Source organism: Hypanus sabinus, chromosome 3 (assembly GCF_030144855.1).
Source record: "Hypanus sabinus isolate sHypSab1 chromosome 3, sHypSab1.hap1, whole genome shotgun sequence".
Taxonomy (NCBI): domain Eukaryota; kingdom Metazoa; phylum Chordata; class Chondrichthyes; order Myliobatiformes; family Dasyatidae; genus Hypanus; species Hypanus sabinus.
The window spans coordinates 169,101,085-169,116,802 of NC_082708.1; the positions used below are offsets into that span (position 1 = coordinate 169,101,085).

At 41.7% G+C, this 15,718-nt stretch overlaps 1 protein-coding gene across 5 annotated transcripts in view; it reads right to left on the reverse strand.

Annotated features, from left to right (window-relative positions):
- The window catches only part of reep1 (receptor accessory protein 1), a 110,569-nt gene that overhangs the window by 45,478 nt on the left and 49,373 nt on the right, over positions 1–15,718 (reverse strand). For all 5 annotated transcript variants that reach the window (XR_009511370.1, XR_009511369.1, XM_059965635.1 and 2 more), the window contains one exon: positions 5,941–6,100. Coding sequence is in view for 3 of the 5 variants with exons in the window: in XM_059965635.1 (XP_059821618.1) it covers positions 5,941–6,100 (160 nt within the window). In the remaining 2 variants the exon portion in view is untranslated. The remainder of the gene's footprint in view (positions 1–5,940; positions 6,101–15,718) is intronic.

Sequence of the window (15,718 nt, forward strand, 5' to 3'; positions counted from 1 at the left end):
AAAGAGCTCCTATCTGCTTAACATCTGGTAAATGATTCTTGGATACCCTCTCCTGTTCTACTACACAGATGTAATTCAGGCTCTTGTTTCTTTCTCCAAATACATTTCAATAGTGGCAATCCCAATTTAGTGTTTGAACCGTCAAGCTTTATTTTCCATCCTTTATTCATAAAATATTTGTGATTGTGTCCTTTATACCATTACCATAAAACCATAAGACATAGGAGAGAACTGGGCCATTCAGCCCATCGAGTCTGCTCCACCATTCCATCATGGCTGATGTATTATCCTTTTCAACCCCATTCTCCTCCCATAACCTTTGATGCACTGACTAAGCAAGGACCTATCAATCCCTGCTTTAAATATACCAAATGATTTGGCCTCCACAGCTGTCTGTGGCAATGAAGTCCACATATTTGCCATCCTCTGGCTAAAGAAATTCCTCCTCAGCTCTGTTCTAATAGGCAGTCGCTCTATTCTAAGGCTGTGCCCTCTTGTCCTAAACTCCCCCACTATGAGAAACATCTTCTCCACACTCACTCTATCTAGACCTTTCAATATTCAATAGGTTTCTCAGTACCTCCAGTTGAACTTTGTCTTTTTGTGTGCTTTCCCTCCAGCCGTCAGTCTGTGGTTTTGTATTGCCATGTGTTCTAGTTTGTTTTCATGCCGCATGCGCTCCTGGCCCCGCCCCTGCTCTACTCTTGCCTCTCACCTGTTTCTCATTATTACCTGTATTGCTGCCACCTGTGCCTCATTGTGTTCCACCTATCATCTACCTCTCTGTTTATTGCTCAGTGTATTTCAGCCCTGTGTTTTCACCTGTTTGTTGCCAGATTGTGCCAGTGAATTTTCCTGAGCCTTTCCAGCATCGTATTTGCACTTTGTCCATTTGAATATTAACTCTGCCTGTTTCCTGATTCTGGTTTTTGGATTTCTCTGAATGTTTTGGTCTCTGCCTGAACTTTGATGCCAACTTTGTTTGCACCTTGAGATTTGTTACTCAATTTGTATCACTGTGTGCACGGTAATTGGTCTGCAATTGGATCCCTGCTCCAGCATCATAGAAACATAGAAAACCTACAGCACAATACAGGCCCTTTGGCCCACAAAGTTGTGCTGAACATGTCACGTTTCAATGAGATCCTCCCTCATTCTTCTAAACTTCAGCAGTTACAGGTACAGAGCCATCAAACACTCTTCATATATTAATCCTTTCATTCCTGGGATCATTCTCATAAACATTCTCTGGATCCTCTCCAAAGCCAACATATCTTTTCTTATCTAAGGCACCCAAAACTTCTCACAATATTCATAGTGTGGTCTGACCAGTGCCTAATAAAGCCTCAGCTTGCATCCTTGCTTTTATATTTCAGTCCTCTTCAAAGGAATGATAACTTTGCATTTGCCTTTCTTACCTCTAACTCAACCCGCAAGTTAACCTGCACGAGGATTCCCAAGTACCTTTACACCTCCAATTTTTGAATTTATTCCTTCTACTGAAGTGCATAACAATACAGTTCCCTACACTATATTCCATCTGCCACTTCTTTGCTAATTCCCCCAGTCTATCTAAGATCCTCTGCAGTCTCTCTGCTTCCTCAACGCTACCTGCCCCTCCAACTATCTTCGTATTGTCCGCAAACTTAGCCACAAAGCCATCAAATCCGTCATCCAAATCATTGACATATAACATGAAAGAAAGCAGTCCAAACACCAACTCCAGCAGAACACCACTCCTCACTGGCAGCCACTCATTACTTTGCAGATAAATCCCCAACAGCATCAGCCACTCTCTGGCTGTGGAGCCACTTCCACACATATCAGCAGGGGCAGTTTATTTAAACACTGAGAGCTCATTTGACATGTCCTCACCGGTGTCCATTGGTGACCAACCTTTATAAGGAGGGGAGGAGAAATGGTTTTCTGCAGCAAGTTTCCATGATCTAGACTGCATTATTCTGTTGGAACTTTCAAAAGAAAATTAGATAAAAAGCTTATACATGGGGGAGAAAAGGCAAAGTGACCTGCTTAGGACAGAGAGGTGGATAATTCCTACTTCCAGCAGAAGTACAATGGGTTGGTGGCCCCTGTGCAGTATGATTCAAAGTCAAAGTAAATTTATAATCAACTACGCATATGTCACCATATATGACCTTCAGATTAACTTTCTTGCAGGAATTTACAGGAAAATAAAGAAATACAACAGAATTTATGAAAAGCTATACATAAACAAAGACTGGCAAACAACCTATGTGCAAAAGAAGACAAATTGTGCTAATAAAAAAATAAAAATAATAAAACTGAGACCATGGGTTGCAGCATCCTTAAAAGTGAGTCTGTGGGTTGTGGAATCAGTTCAGTGTTGAGGAGTTATCCATGCTGGTTCAGGATGGTTGTTGGGTAATAACTGCTCCTGAACCTGGAGTGTGGGAACTAAGGCTCCTGTACCTCCTGCCCGATGGTAGCAATGAGAAGAGAGCATGTAGAGAGTGTAGGACTGGACAGCTAAGACAATGGAATAAGATATTCAAATTAGATAAATTCTGGTCTGGTTAGATATCAAGCGCATGCTTTATAACCTATGGATACCTTAAGCAATGCATTTTACTGTAGAGACTTTAGGGCCGTTATTTCAGAAAGGCATTGGAAACACCTAAGATCACGTTAGTGTTAGCTTTACCATAGCAATTCATCCTTTAGTACAATGCCATAATAGCCAACAAGTTAGTCAGCACAGTCAATGGCTCAGACACACAGAATGAGCCCAGGATGAGTTCCATTGCCTATTCTCAGCAGTTTATGACTCACCTGTTATTATATTGAATATGATGCCATTTTTAAAAACTGGAGGAAAAAGGAACAGCAATGGAAATGGTATAGCATCAAAATTAAAGCATCACCTGAATTTGCAAATAACCATTAATCAAAACCAAATCCCAATAGCAGTCAGTCATTCTGGTCATAAACTGATCATTCAATTCATTGCTGAGTGTGGGGATCTTGCTGTATGAGGTGTTTCTACATAGAAACTGTGAATGCACTTTCAAAGGAGTATGTTAACATGAAGCCATTTGGGATCATTTACAACAATACAATAACACAGTATGGAAAACACAGTTTGGGGAGGGGGGTTTGCATGGTAGATAGCGGTTAGTGTAATGTTGTTACAGTGCTAGTGACCCAGGTTCCATTCCTGCACCTGTCTGTAAGGAGTCTTTACGTTCTCCCTGTGACCCCACGTGTTTCCTCAGGGTGCTCCAGTTTCTTCCCATATCCCAAGGAAATAGTTTATTATTGGTTGACAATCTTTTCACAGGCTTATGTCCTTAAGGGCTGACAATCTTTTCATGGGGATTGTACCTTTAAGGGCTGACAATTATTTCTAAGTCGCACAATGCTACAAAGATACTGCTGACAGGTGGATAATGCCCTTATGTGGTTTCACCCTTGTTTTTAAACAATCTCACGCTCTTTTGTAGGGACCCGACCTGATGCTACTGCGACATAAGATCATACAACATAGGAATAGGGTTACGCTGTTCAGCCCATCAAGTCTGCTCTGCCATTTCATCATGGCTGATTTATTACCCCTCTCAACCCCATTCTCCTGCCCTCTCCCAGTGATACCCTTACGAATCAAGAATCTATCAACCTCCATTTTTACGGACGCCGAAGTCCATAAACCAAGTCATCAAATCTGTCATCCAAATCATTGACAAATAACATGAAAAGAAGTGGTCCGAACACTGATCTCTGCACAGCACCATTAATCATCAACAGCCAACCAGAAAAGTTCTCCACTGTTTGTCTCCTGCCAGTCAGCCAATCTTCTATCCATGAAAGTATCTCTCCTGTAATACCATGGGCTCTGGTCTTGTTTAGCAGTCTCAAGAGCAGCACCTTGTCAAAGGCCTTCTGAAAATCCAAGTAAACAACAGACTATCCTGCCTGTGTCAATGCCAGACACCCTGAGCCAATAGGCTGGTCTTGGACTTATTTCCACGGCATGATTAACTTATTATTATTTGATTATTTATGGTTTTCTATTGCTATATTTCTACACTATTCTTGGTTGGCACGGCTGTAACGAAACCTAGTTTCCCTAGGGATCAATAAAGTACGTCTGTCTGTCTATTATTTCCTCAATGAATTCCAAAAGATTTGTCAGGCAACATTTCCCTTTAAGTAAACCATGCTGACTCCAGCCTATTTTATCAGAAACCTTGTCCTTAACAATGGACTCCAACACCTTCCCAACCACTGAAGTTAGGCTAATAGGCCTATACTTTTCTGGCTTTTGCCACCCTCCTTTCTTAAAAAGTGGAGTGGCATTTGCAATTTTACAGTCCTCTGCAACCATTCCAGAATCTGGTGATTCTTGAAAGATACTTGGGTCAATGATTTGATACATCAAAAAAGTTGCCATTCCATTTTGGATGTTCAAGGAATACTCAAGGATTCAGTTATCACAGTTCTGGAACAGAATTACAAAGCTTACACAAGGCCAGGGAAGGTTCTACAAAATTCCTCTCTGGTGAACAATGCATAGAGGCTGATAATCACCTCAGCAAAGTCGAGCAGCCGCCATCTGGATGTTTTTTTATTATTATGTTAAGTGCAATCGTGAACAATAGCCAGATCAGAAATGCTGATCAATTCAGCTAGTTCCCAAAGAGAACTTTGATAGGCCAATCAGACGATTCACTGCTGCTCAGCGATAGAACACAAAAATACATATGTACAATTAAGAAACGTTAAAAAAATAGTAGAAATACTGGAGTCATGATGAAGTCTGGTGGAGAGAGACATTTATACACATGCTGTCCTCCATAATTCGAAGAGATTGAAGGATAAGGTTGCAGGGTGACAAAACGTGGCAGGAGCACTTGGAACTTGTTCTCTCCATTTGGGCAAAGATGGGTATGGCAAGCGTAGCACAGATAACTAACTCCCTTTTATGTCTCCCTCCATTTTCCTCACCCTCCCATATAACCAGCAACAGAAATTAACTATCAGGATTTCAGAACTCTGATTGTAACATCCAGTGGTGAAAGTGGGCAAAGACGAATTTATTGGGAAAATTATAAACAGAAACAAAATGAAAGGAAAAACTGGCAAAGGACTCAACCTACAGGGTAAGGAAACAGGAAAATGTTGAAAAGATTATAATAAAGTTTCTGGTTAAGGATGCTAACTGGATGTGCAGGATTATTCCACTGTTTCATATTATTTCTATGTAGTGATACAGCGTGGATAGACCCCTCCAGTCTTTCGAGCTACACCACCTCGTCAATCCCCAACAAACCCCATTAACCCCAACCTAATAACCTCATCACCGAACAATTTACAATGACCAATTAAATTACCCACTACGTCTTTGGACTGTGGAGGAAACTGGAGCACCCGGGGGGGGGGGGGGGTGTATCTACACACTCCACAGGGACGACGTACAGAGACTCCTCACAGAACGGCACTGGAATTGAACTCCGAACTCTGGAACACCCAGAGGTGTAATTCAGTCATGCTAACCGGTACTGTGGTTGCCCGTTAACGAACAGAAAATAAACTTGGGTTAAAAAGATCGTTTCCTGTGGGGTGCCTCAGGATCATTACTGGGGTCTCAATTACTTATAATCTATATCGACAACTTGGGTGAAGGGGCCCAGCCCGGAAACTGTCTTCTTAGCCCAACAGTTTAATAACCAAGTACACTGCCTCACACCTTACTGACCAAACTGCCCTTCTGTTTGTTTTCTTTTCCTCATGCTTATCTAGGTCCTCCAATCAATGCAAGTTAACCACAATATAGCACATTTTATATTCTCACCACTCTTTGATTTGGGAGATTTCTCCTTATTTCCTTATTGGCTTTATTGAAGATTGTCTTGCATTTACAATTTCCCGGTAAGCGTGAAGCTTATTTGAACGAATGCTTACCCGAGTTATCAACTGTCTCTGTGATGTTCCGTGGTGTACTCTGGGCTTGGCTCTGTGCACTGCTTATCTGTTCAGTTGGATCATCGATGCTCTCTCCTCGAATCATCGTCAGGTCTTGCATGCTGAAGCTTCTTAGCCTCTCCGAGAGAGCTCCTTGTCCCTGGAGCAAGGGGGAAGGTTAGTTTCATCACATGACTTGTGAGCATTATAGAGACATAAGTGTGTGTGTGTGTTGGGGCACTACTTGTAAATATTGTACACATACTGCTCCATTCATTATCATCATCATTATGTGCCATGTCATATGACGTAGGTGATCATGGTCTTTCCATGACCATGATTGTTCTTGGTAAGTTTTTCTATAGAATTGGTTTGCCATTTCCTTCTTCTGGGAAGTGCCTTTACAAGCCATTAACAATACTGTTCAGAGATTGCATGGCATCAGTGGTTGCATAACCAGGACATGTGACATGCACCAGCTGCTCATATGAGCATCCGTTACTTGCTCCCATGACTTCACATGACCCTGATCCAGGGGCTACGCCTTGCCCAAGGGTGACCTGCAGGCTAGCAGAGGGAGGAGCACCTTATGCCTCCTTTGGTAGAGATGTACCTCCACCCCGTCACTCCATTAAAGTAACAAAATCATCAAAACTGGTAGAACTCACTTTAACTTCGAGCTTCTACTACGGTGGGACAAAGTTGAGATGGATCATCCATTCAACATATCTAGCTGAAATTGTTGTTAATGCTTTGACCTCACCTTCAGCCATCAAATGCTGGGCCTCACTATTGATAAAGCTGGGGTGACCCATAGCCCAATCCTAACTAGGTATGGCACATTAGAAATGCGATATGTACACGTTCCCCTTCCCCCACTTTCTTATTGTGGCTCCATCCCTTTTCCTTTCTGTTCCAGATGAAGGGTTCCAGCCCAAAACGTCAGCTGCTTGTTTATTTCCATAATCTGTTATCAGTTAGTGGAAAACTACTACCGTACCAGCTGTAAGATGGTGGTTCATTCCCTACCACTGTAAGGAGTTTGTATGTTCTCCTCCTTGAGAACGTGTGGGCTTCCTCTGGGTGCTCTGGTTTCCTCCCACTTTCCAAAGACATACTCGTGAGTTGTGAGCATGCTCTGTTGGTGTTGGAAGCACAGCAATGTTTGTGGCCTGCTCAGCACAATCTCGCTGATTTGATTTGACACATTTCACCGTATGTGACAAATAGAGCTAATCTTTAATCTTTTCTTTGCCTGTCCTGCTGAGTTCCTCCAGCATTTTGTGGTGCGTTACTCTTCGATACAACCCGTGTGATGTAGTAGTTAACGATACTATAGTAAACACAAAACTTCCTCCGTTAATAGCAATCATTCACAGATGGAATATTTTGTGTTCTTCTGGATATGGTGCAGAGAAGTTTGCCTGGTAGAATGTCTCATTTATAAAGAGATGGGATAACCTGGGTTCGCTCTCCTTGGAGCAGAAGAAGCTGAAGAGGAGAGGGAGTCTGACAGAGGTATATGAAAGTAAGGAGGGTAGATGGTAAGACACATGGCAGAGGTGACCAAGACCAGAGAGCATAAGTTTAAGAAGAGGAGGAAAAGATTTAGGGAAGCTCTAGGCTTTATAAAATTTGATAATAGCCTAACTTACATATAAGACATTCAATTAGCTCATCATTCCTGGATTTCTATCCCCAGGATCATTTTTGTGAACCTCCCCTGAATCCTCTCCAATGCCAGCACATCCTTTCTCAGATAAGGGGCCCAAAGTGTTTGGGGGAGGGGTTGCAATCAGTGCAAGAGTTCATTTGTTGGTGACAACAGTACAAGGTTTTAAAAGAGCTCAGGCGTTTTTGGGATTTCTCCGCGGGCTGTTACCCATGTGAAAGGTCATTCATTCTCCCACATCATTGAGCACATCTACACGGAGTGCTGCTACAGGAAAGCAGTTTCCATCATCAAGGACCCTCACCACCCAGGTCATGCTCACTTCTCGCTGCTGCTATCAGGAAGAAGGGTCAGGAGCCTCAGGTCCCACACCAATAGGTTCAGGATCAATCGTCTGACTCTCAAACCAAAGAGAATAATTTCATTCAACTTCACTTGCCCCATCATTAAAATGTTCCCACAACCTATGGACTCATTTTCAAGGACTCTTCATCTCAAGTTCTTGATTTTTATTATTATTATTATTATTTCTTTTTTTATTTTGTATTTGCAATTTGTTATATTTTGCATATTGGCAGTTTGTCCGTCCTGTCGGGCACAGTCTTTCATTGATTCTATTATGCTTTTTGGATGTTTTGAGTATGCCCGCAAGAAAACAAATCTCAGGGTTGTATATGGTGTTATATGTATGTGGCTGCCTGTAAGCAAACAATTCTCAAGGTTGTATAATTTATACATTCTTTGATAATAAATGTACTTTGAATCTTTGAATAAGTACATTGATAATAAATTTACTTTGTACTTTGTACTTCGCTTATTGTGAGTGAAAAATTCCAGGAGTTCTGCAGTTTTTGAGGTACTCAATTCACCCCATCTGGCACCAACAATCATTCCTTGCTCAAAGTCACTCAAATCACATTTCTCCTACATTCTGATGTTTTGGTCTAAACAACAACTGAACCTCTTGACCATTCCTGCATGCGTTGATGCACTGAGTTGCTGCCACATGGTTGGCTGATTAGATATTTGGATTAACAAGCAGGTAAACAGGTGTACCTTATAAAGTGGCCACTGGGTGTAGTCAACATTCTCTACAAAATGGACTATGCTGCAAACCACAGGACACATAGAGTGTTCCAAACTGTACACTTCATGCAGTCAGACAGACTGAGCCCTGCAAGATTTGCACTCACTGCCAGTTTGCAAACTCTGACAACACAGCAGTGTGTTAGGATTACTCAATCAACAGGGGTTTTAAGAAGCTAAAGCACAATGAGATACAGTTTCTATTCCACAAGAGTTCCAGTTTCCATGCTAGTTAGCCTCTCTCCATGCAATTACCGAAGAAATTTTCCCCTTTTGTCTGTGCACTCACATGTATAAAGCCAGTATACCTTGGAAGGATGCTTGGGAAGCAGGAGATAAAGGAGTATGACTTAAATTCTCAAATACTTAATACATCCCTGCATTTATTTGATCCATCAGTTTAATGAAGTAATTAAACAGATGCCTGTGTTGCAATATTGGATTCAGAGGAGGCTCACGAGAATGATCTCAGAAATGATATATGAGGAGTGTTTGATGGCTCTGGGCCTGTATTCACTAGAGTTTAGAAGAATGAGGGGGGATCTCATGGAAACCTATTGAATATTGAAAGGCTAGATAGTGTGGAGGTAGAGAGGATGTTTCCTTTAGTAGAGGAGGTGGTCTAGGACCAGAGGGTACGGCCTCAGAAAAAATGGACATCACTTTAGCCAGAGGGAAGTGAGTCTGTGGAATTCATTGCCACAGACGGATGTGGAGGCCAAGTCATGGCATATACTTAAAGCAGAGGTTGATAGGTTCTGGATTAGAAAAGGTGTCAAAGGTTACAGGGAGAAGGCAGGAGGATGGGCTTGAGAGAGATAATAAATCAGCCACAATGGAATGTCAGAGCAGACTCAATGATCCAAACGGCCTAGTTCTCCTCCTCTGTCTTATGGTCTTATGGTTTTATAAGTAACACTCTTCATCACACCAAAACTGTAAAGCACATCCAAATATAGAGAACCTCTGTAGATCTGCTCCCCTCACTTGATCATTGATAATACATTTGACTTCATCCTTATTATCATATTGGAAGTCACAGGTTTCTCCAGATCAATGTTACTTGTCTGTGGGAGTCCATATTAGTTACCTATGCTTTAAACGCAGAAACCAACAAATGGCAAAAAGCAAGGAATCTGAATTAGGCAGGGTTTATTAGTACGGGGTTAGTAGCTACACATTCCAAATTACCTTCCCCTCTTTTAACTCCATATAAAGGATTAGGTTGAGAAGGCTTGACACCTATTGCAGAGAAAGCAGTTCTGATAAGCTGAAAATCATAAACACACAAGAGATTCTGCAGTTGCTGGAAATCCGGAGTAACACACTCAGACATGCAGGGTGGACTCTGCAGCTTAGGCCAGATCTATGGAGAGGAATAAAAAGCCAACGGGCCTCCGCCCGAAACGTCTATTCCTCCCTATATTAAGGGGTTCCCAACTTGGGGTCCACGGATCCCTTGTTTAATGGTATTGATCTATGGCATTAAAAAATGTTGGGAATCCTGCCACAGATGTCGCCTGACCTGTTGAGCTCTTCCAGCATTTTTGTCTACTATGATAAGCTGACATAGTACAGGGAAGGGGAAAGACATTCCAGGCTACTCACATTGAACATGTGTATGAACATTGCCTGTCACTTCCTGTATATCCAACCTCATGTAGTCAGCTCCACTAACTTCAGTCACAGAACTAAGAATGCCTGGCTCTTCCCACAAGAATTCAAACTTCTTCCCACAGACACCACCTTTAACAATCCAGCAGAGACAAGGACTGCCACAGTAAAAATAACTACAATTATAATATAGTCATAGCTGCCTAAAAGCAGCTATTCCAGTAGGAATTGTGAAATGAAGTAAATAAAATACTCTAATGAATTCATTGGAATGACACTATTTTATGTCCCATGAACTGATCTGAATAACACAATATCAACATGGATTCAAAAATATAAAGACAAAAGATTCTGCAGATGTTGAAAATCCAGAGTAACACTCACAAAAATGTGCAGGAACTCAGCAGATCAGGCAGCATCTGTAGAGCTGAATAAAGAGAGGATATTTCTGACTAAGACCCTTCATAGCTCTCTGGATGTCCAGCCTCCGCAGAATCTCTTGTGTTTAGAGAAATTAGGTGGTTTATGTGCATAATCACACGTGCCTTAAACTTACACTCTATCGAAAGCATTCTGAAGGTCCAAGAATGTCCATTGGTTGTCCCTTATAGAGTCATAGATTCATAGAATAGTACAGCATAGAAACAGGCCCTTTGGCCCATCTAAACTGCCTATTCCCATCAACCTACGCTGGGACCACAGTCCTCCAAACCCCTCCCATCTATGTATCTATCCGAACTTCTCTTAAATGTTGAAATCGAGCTTGCATGCACCACTTGTGCTGGCAGCTCATTTCACACTCTCACAAACCTGAGTGAAGACATTTCCTCTCATGGGCCTCTTTTTACCTTTCACTCTTAACCCAAGAACTCTAGTTGTTGACCCAACCTCAACCCAACCTCAACTTAACCCAACCTCAGTGGAAAAAGCCTGCTTGCATTTACTCTATTTATACCCACATAATTTTGCATACCTCTATAAAATGTCCTCTCAATCTTCTAAGTTCCAAGAAATAGTCCTAATCTATCCTTATAACTCAGGTCCTCCAGTCCCAGCAACATCGTAAGTTTTCTCTCTACTCTTTCAATCTTGTTTACATCTTTCCTGTAGGTAGGTGACTAAAACTGTACACATTATTTCAAATTAGGCTTCACCAATGTCTTATACAACTAAAACATGGACTCCCATCTTTTGTACACAATACTTAGATTTATGAAGACCAATGTGCCAAAAGCTTTTATTATGACCCAATCAACCTGTGATGCCACTTCCAATGAATTATGGACCTGTATTCCCAGATCCCTCTGCTCTGCAGCACTGCTCAGTGCTGAACTATTCACTGTGTAAGACCTACTCTGCTTGGCCCTACCGATGAGCAACACCTCACATTGTTTACATTAATTCCATATGCCATTTTTCAGTCCATTTTTCCAGCTGGTCCAGACCCTGCTGCAAGCTCTGATAGCCTTCCTCACTGTCCACTACACCCCAAATCTCAGTGTCATTCACCAATTTGCTGATCCAGTTAACCTCATTATCACTCAGATCGTTGATATAGATGACAAAACGTGTTTTTCTAGTTTACTATTTGCAACCTCAAGAAATTCCATTAGAGTTGTTAGGTTCTATAGAAGTTAGAAACCCAGTGTAATATACACACACAATGCTGGAGGAGCTCAGCAGGTTAAGCAGCATCTATGGAAAGGAATAAACAGACTTTGTACATGCCAAGGCTATTCATCAGGAATCTAAAGAGTCTTGTCCCGAAACGTCGACTCTTTATTCCTCTCTGGAGATACTGCCTGACCTGTTGAATTCCTCCAGAATTTTGTGTATTACATGGAATCAAAGTATTTAATTGCTTTTTCACCGTTACTAATATCACCAAACTCATATAGCAAAAGGGCAAGGCCATTACATCAATTTAGGTTCATTGAATAATAAAGCGTTCAGTGGGTTTCTACCAACACTGGTGTTGATCTTGCTATCAGTCTATTGGTGTTACTTCCCCCAGATCCCAGCTGGATGAACATGAATGCAACATAATTATCATATTAGTATTTTGGGATCATTAACATTTCCACTAAAATTCACAGAGTCCACACCTGGAGTACTATGCGCAGTTCTGGTCTCCATACTTGAGAAAAGGATATACCGGCTTTGGAGGTTTACCAGGTTGATTCCAGGGATGAAAGCGTTAACCTATTAGGAGACTTACTGAGTTGCTTGGGACTATACCCTCTGGAATTCAGAAGAATGAGAGGGGATCTTATAGAATCATACAAAATTTTGAAAGGGATAGATAAGATAGAAGTAGAAAAGTTGTTTCCATTGGTAGGTGAGACTAGAATAGGAGACATTGCCTCAAGATTCAGGGGAGAAGATTTAGGACGGAGATGAGGAGAAACTGTTTTTCCCAGAGAGTGGTGAATCTGTGGAATTCTCTGCCCAGGGAAGCAGTTGAGGCTTCTTCACTAAATATATTTAAGATAAGAGTTAGATAGATTTTTACATACAGTAGTAGAGGAATTAAGGGTTACGGGGAAAAGGCAGGTATATGAAGCTGATTTTATGGACAGATCAACAATGAATGACAGGGCAGGCTCGATGGGCTGGATGGTCTACTCCTGCTCCTATTTCTTATGTTTTTATACAAGCAAGGAAGCAAGTCCTTCAGCCCAACCTGTCTATGCTGACCTAGTTGCTTACCCGAGTTAGTCCCATTTTTCTATGATTAGCCCATTTCCCTCTAAACAGTTCCTATCTGTGTGCATGTCCAAATGCTTTTAAACACTGTAGTTGTGCCCACTTCTATCACTTCTTCTGGCAGCTCATTCTATTATCACCATCACCTTCTTTCTGAAAAGGTTTCCCGTCGGGTCCCTTTTAAACCTTCCCTCTCTCGTCTTCTATCCGTGTACCAGTGTAAACTCTTTTTAACATTGTCTGATACCACCAGCTTTAAGAATAGCTACTTCCCTTCTACCTTTTGGTTCTTGATCCAACCTGCACAACCCTAATCACTATCTCAGTATAGCAACACTTTGCACTACAATGTACTTTTATTGTAATAATTATCTATATTTTCTCTTGTATAATTTAGCATAATTTATGTTTGTTCTTGTGAGTGATGCTGCTCTGATGATACCTATGTGTTTGTGATGTTGTTGCAATTAATACTTTTAATTGCATATTGCATACCACCCTCAGACTCCTACCTCCAAGCCAATTTTGTATCTAGTTTGCTAGCTTACCCTGATTCACACTGACCTAACCTTCAAGACCAGTCTGCCATCTGGGACCTTGTCAAAGACCTTGCTAACATGTAAGCAATGTTTACCACTGCCATCGTCAATCCTCTTGGCACTGTGACAAGCAGGGAGGAAGCTGTGAAGGGCCTGATATCATGCTCTATTTTGCTATGACTCTGAGTTTCAGGCAACCAGGTGAAGGCAAGAACATGAGGTCCGTGCAATGTGCTCTTTACGATTCGAATATGGCTTCAATTCCCCAGGCTGCTTATTTTGTTTCTCAGGAACCACAATCACCCAAAGTTCTTTGTTGATTATTTGGTAATTTCATATAGAAGTTCAACATCTTTAAGCAGCAGGTGGAGACTTGATGGCTCAACACTTAGGTATTTGATGTCAGTAACATAGAAACATAGAAAACCTACAGCACAATACAGGCCCTTTGGCCCACAATGCTGTGCCAAACATGTACTAACTTTAGAAATTACCTAGGGTTACCTATAGCCCTCTATTTTTCTAAGCTCCATGTTCCTATCCAGGAGTCTTTTATTAAAAGACCCTATCATTTCCGCCTCCACCAATATTACTCATTTCACGCACTCACCACTCTCTGCAAAAAAAAACTTACCCCTGACATCTCCTCTGTACCTGCTTCCAAGCACCTTAAAATTCTGCCCTCTCATGTTAGCCATTTCAGCCCTGGGAAATGGCCTCTGACTATACACACGATCAATGCATCTCATCATCTTATACGCCTAATCATCAGTTCATCATTTGGTGCCAGAGTAGCAACCAAGGCACAAGAGTCTCTCAATAAAATTATCATCCGAATGATCTTAGTCCCACAGCATTCTTCCACTTTGGAATCGTTCTGTTATTGTGTAAAAAAACCCTGCTTCTTTGACAAAGTTTATGGCCCCTGTCAACATATTATCCTGTCTAATTACATTCCTGTGCTGCGAAAAGGGAGTTTGAGGCCTCAAAATTCCAAGTCAAAATCTTTTGTATAGAGGCAACACTTCATTCAAAAATACATCATATTAAATCAAGTAATTTCCTTGTCATCTTAAGCCTGTGGGGAAAAATCCAACAAAAGTACAAAACAGGGAGAAATATGCAAATTGTCTATAAGACTGGAATTTCATAGCGGGTCAATCAATGTGTCAGAGGGGTCACTGCCCAAAAAACTTCTGTTATTGAAACAGATGTACAGGAATCATGTCAACATGACTGCCTTTGGGAATGGCATTTGTTGAACTATATCTGAGCTAACAAGAATAGGAAGCCTGTTATGCCTGCAGCCCCCTCCTTTGTGAGAATCGCAAGATCACTATTGGGTTGGGTCAGGGGACCCAGGAAATGAGAGAGAGACGTGCGGAATGTCTCATTCCCCCGGCGATATAAAGCTACGGGACATGGCCATTGTCTCCGGAAGGCGAATTTGTGGACTGAAGACTGTACTACGTGGGAACCCTCAGGCAAAGTGAGCTGGTTGAGGGAGGGATTGCATCACCCCCAACCTGATTGACATCTGAGACCCTGCGAGTCAGGATAAAAGAGGGTCTGTGGGAACAGCCCCTCAGACGCACCAGAAGAAATGCTAGCGATCCCGTAATAGCGGGAAGCCATTTGAAGGAGGCCACGTGCGTTCAGTTCCGTTGCCTGGGACTGGTGGCTGGTACCACGGAACACGGCTTTTAGCTAACAACGGGGAAACCAACTCCCCTGACTCAAAGGATTGGCATCATAAAAGACCTGGGCAAGTTTAAACCGTCTCTCTCTTAAACCCAAAACACTGCAGCTTGAACGAACTAACAGTGACTGTTATATTTCCATCGGACAATACATTATCCCCTAGACAACGATAGAGCTATTTCTTATTGATTGTTATTATATCCGTACTTTTAGATTTAGTATTGACGATGTATATTATCTGTATGTTTGCATTAATCTTATTTTTGTGCCCCTTTTATCAATAAATACCTATTAAAATAGTACCATCAGACTTCAACAGACCTCTCTATCTTTGCTGGTAAGTGACCCAGTTACGGGGTTCGTAACAAGCCAAATGTAGTAAGAGTAGAAAAATACAGCAGACTGTCATAAGCACAGATCCTCAGACCTCCAGCCCAAGGTTGGCCTGGAAAGTAATAGT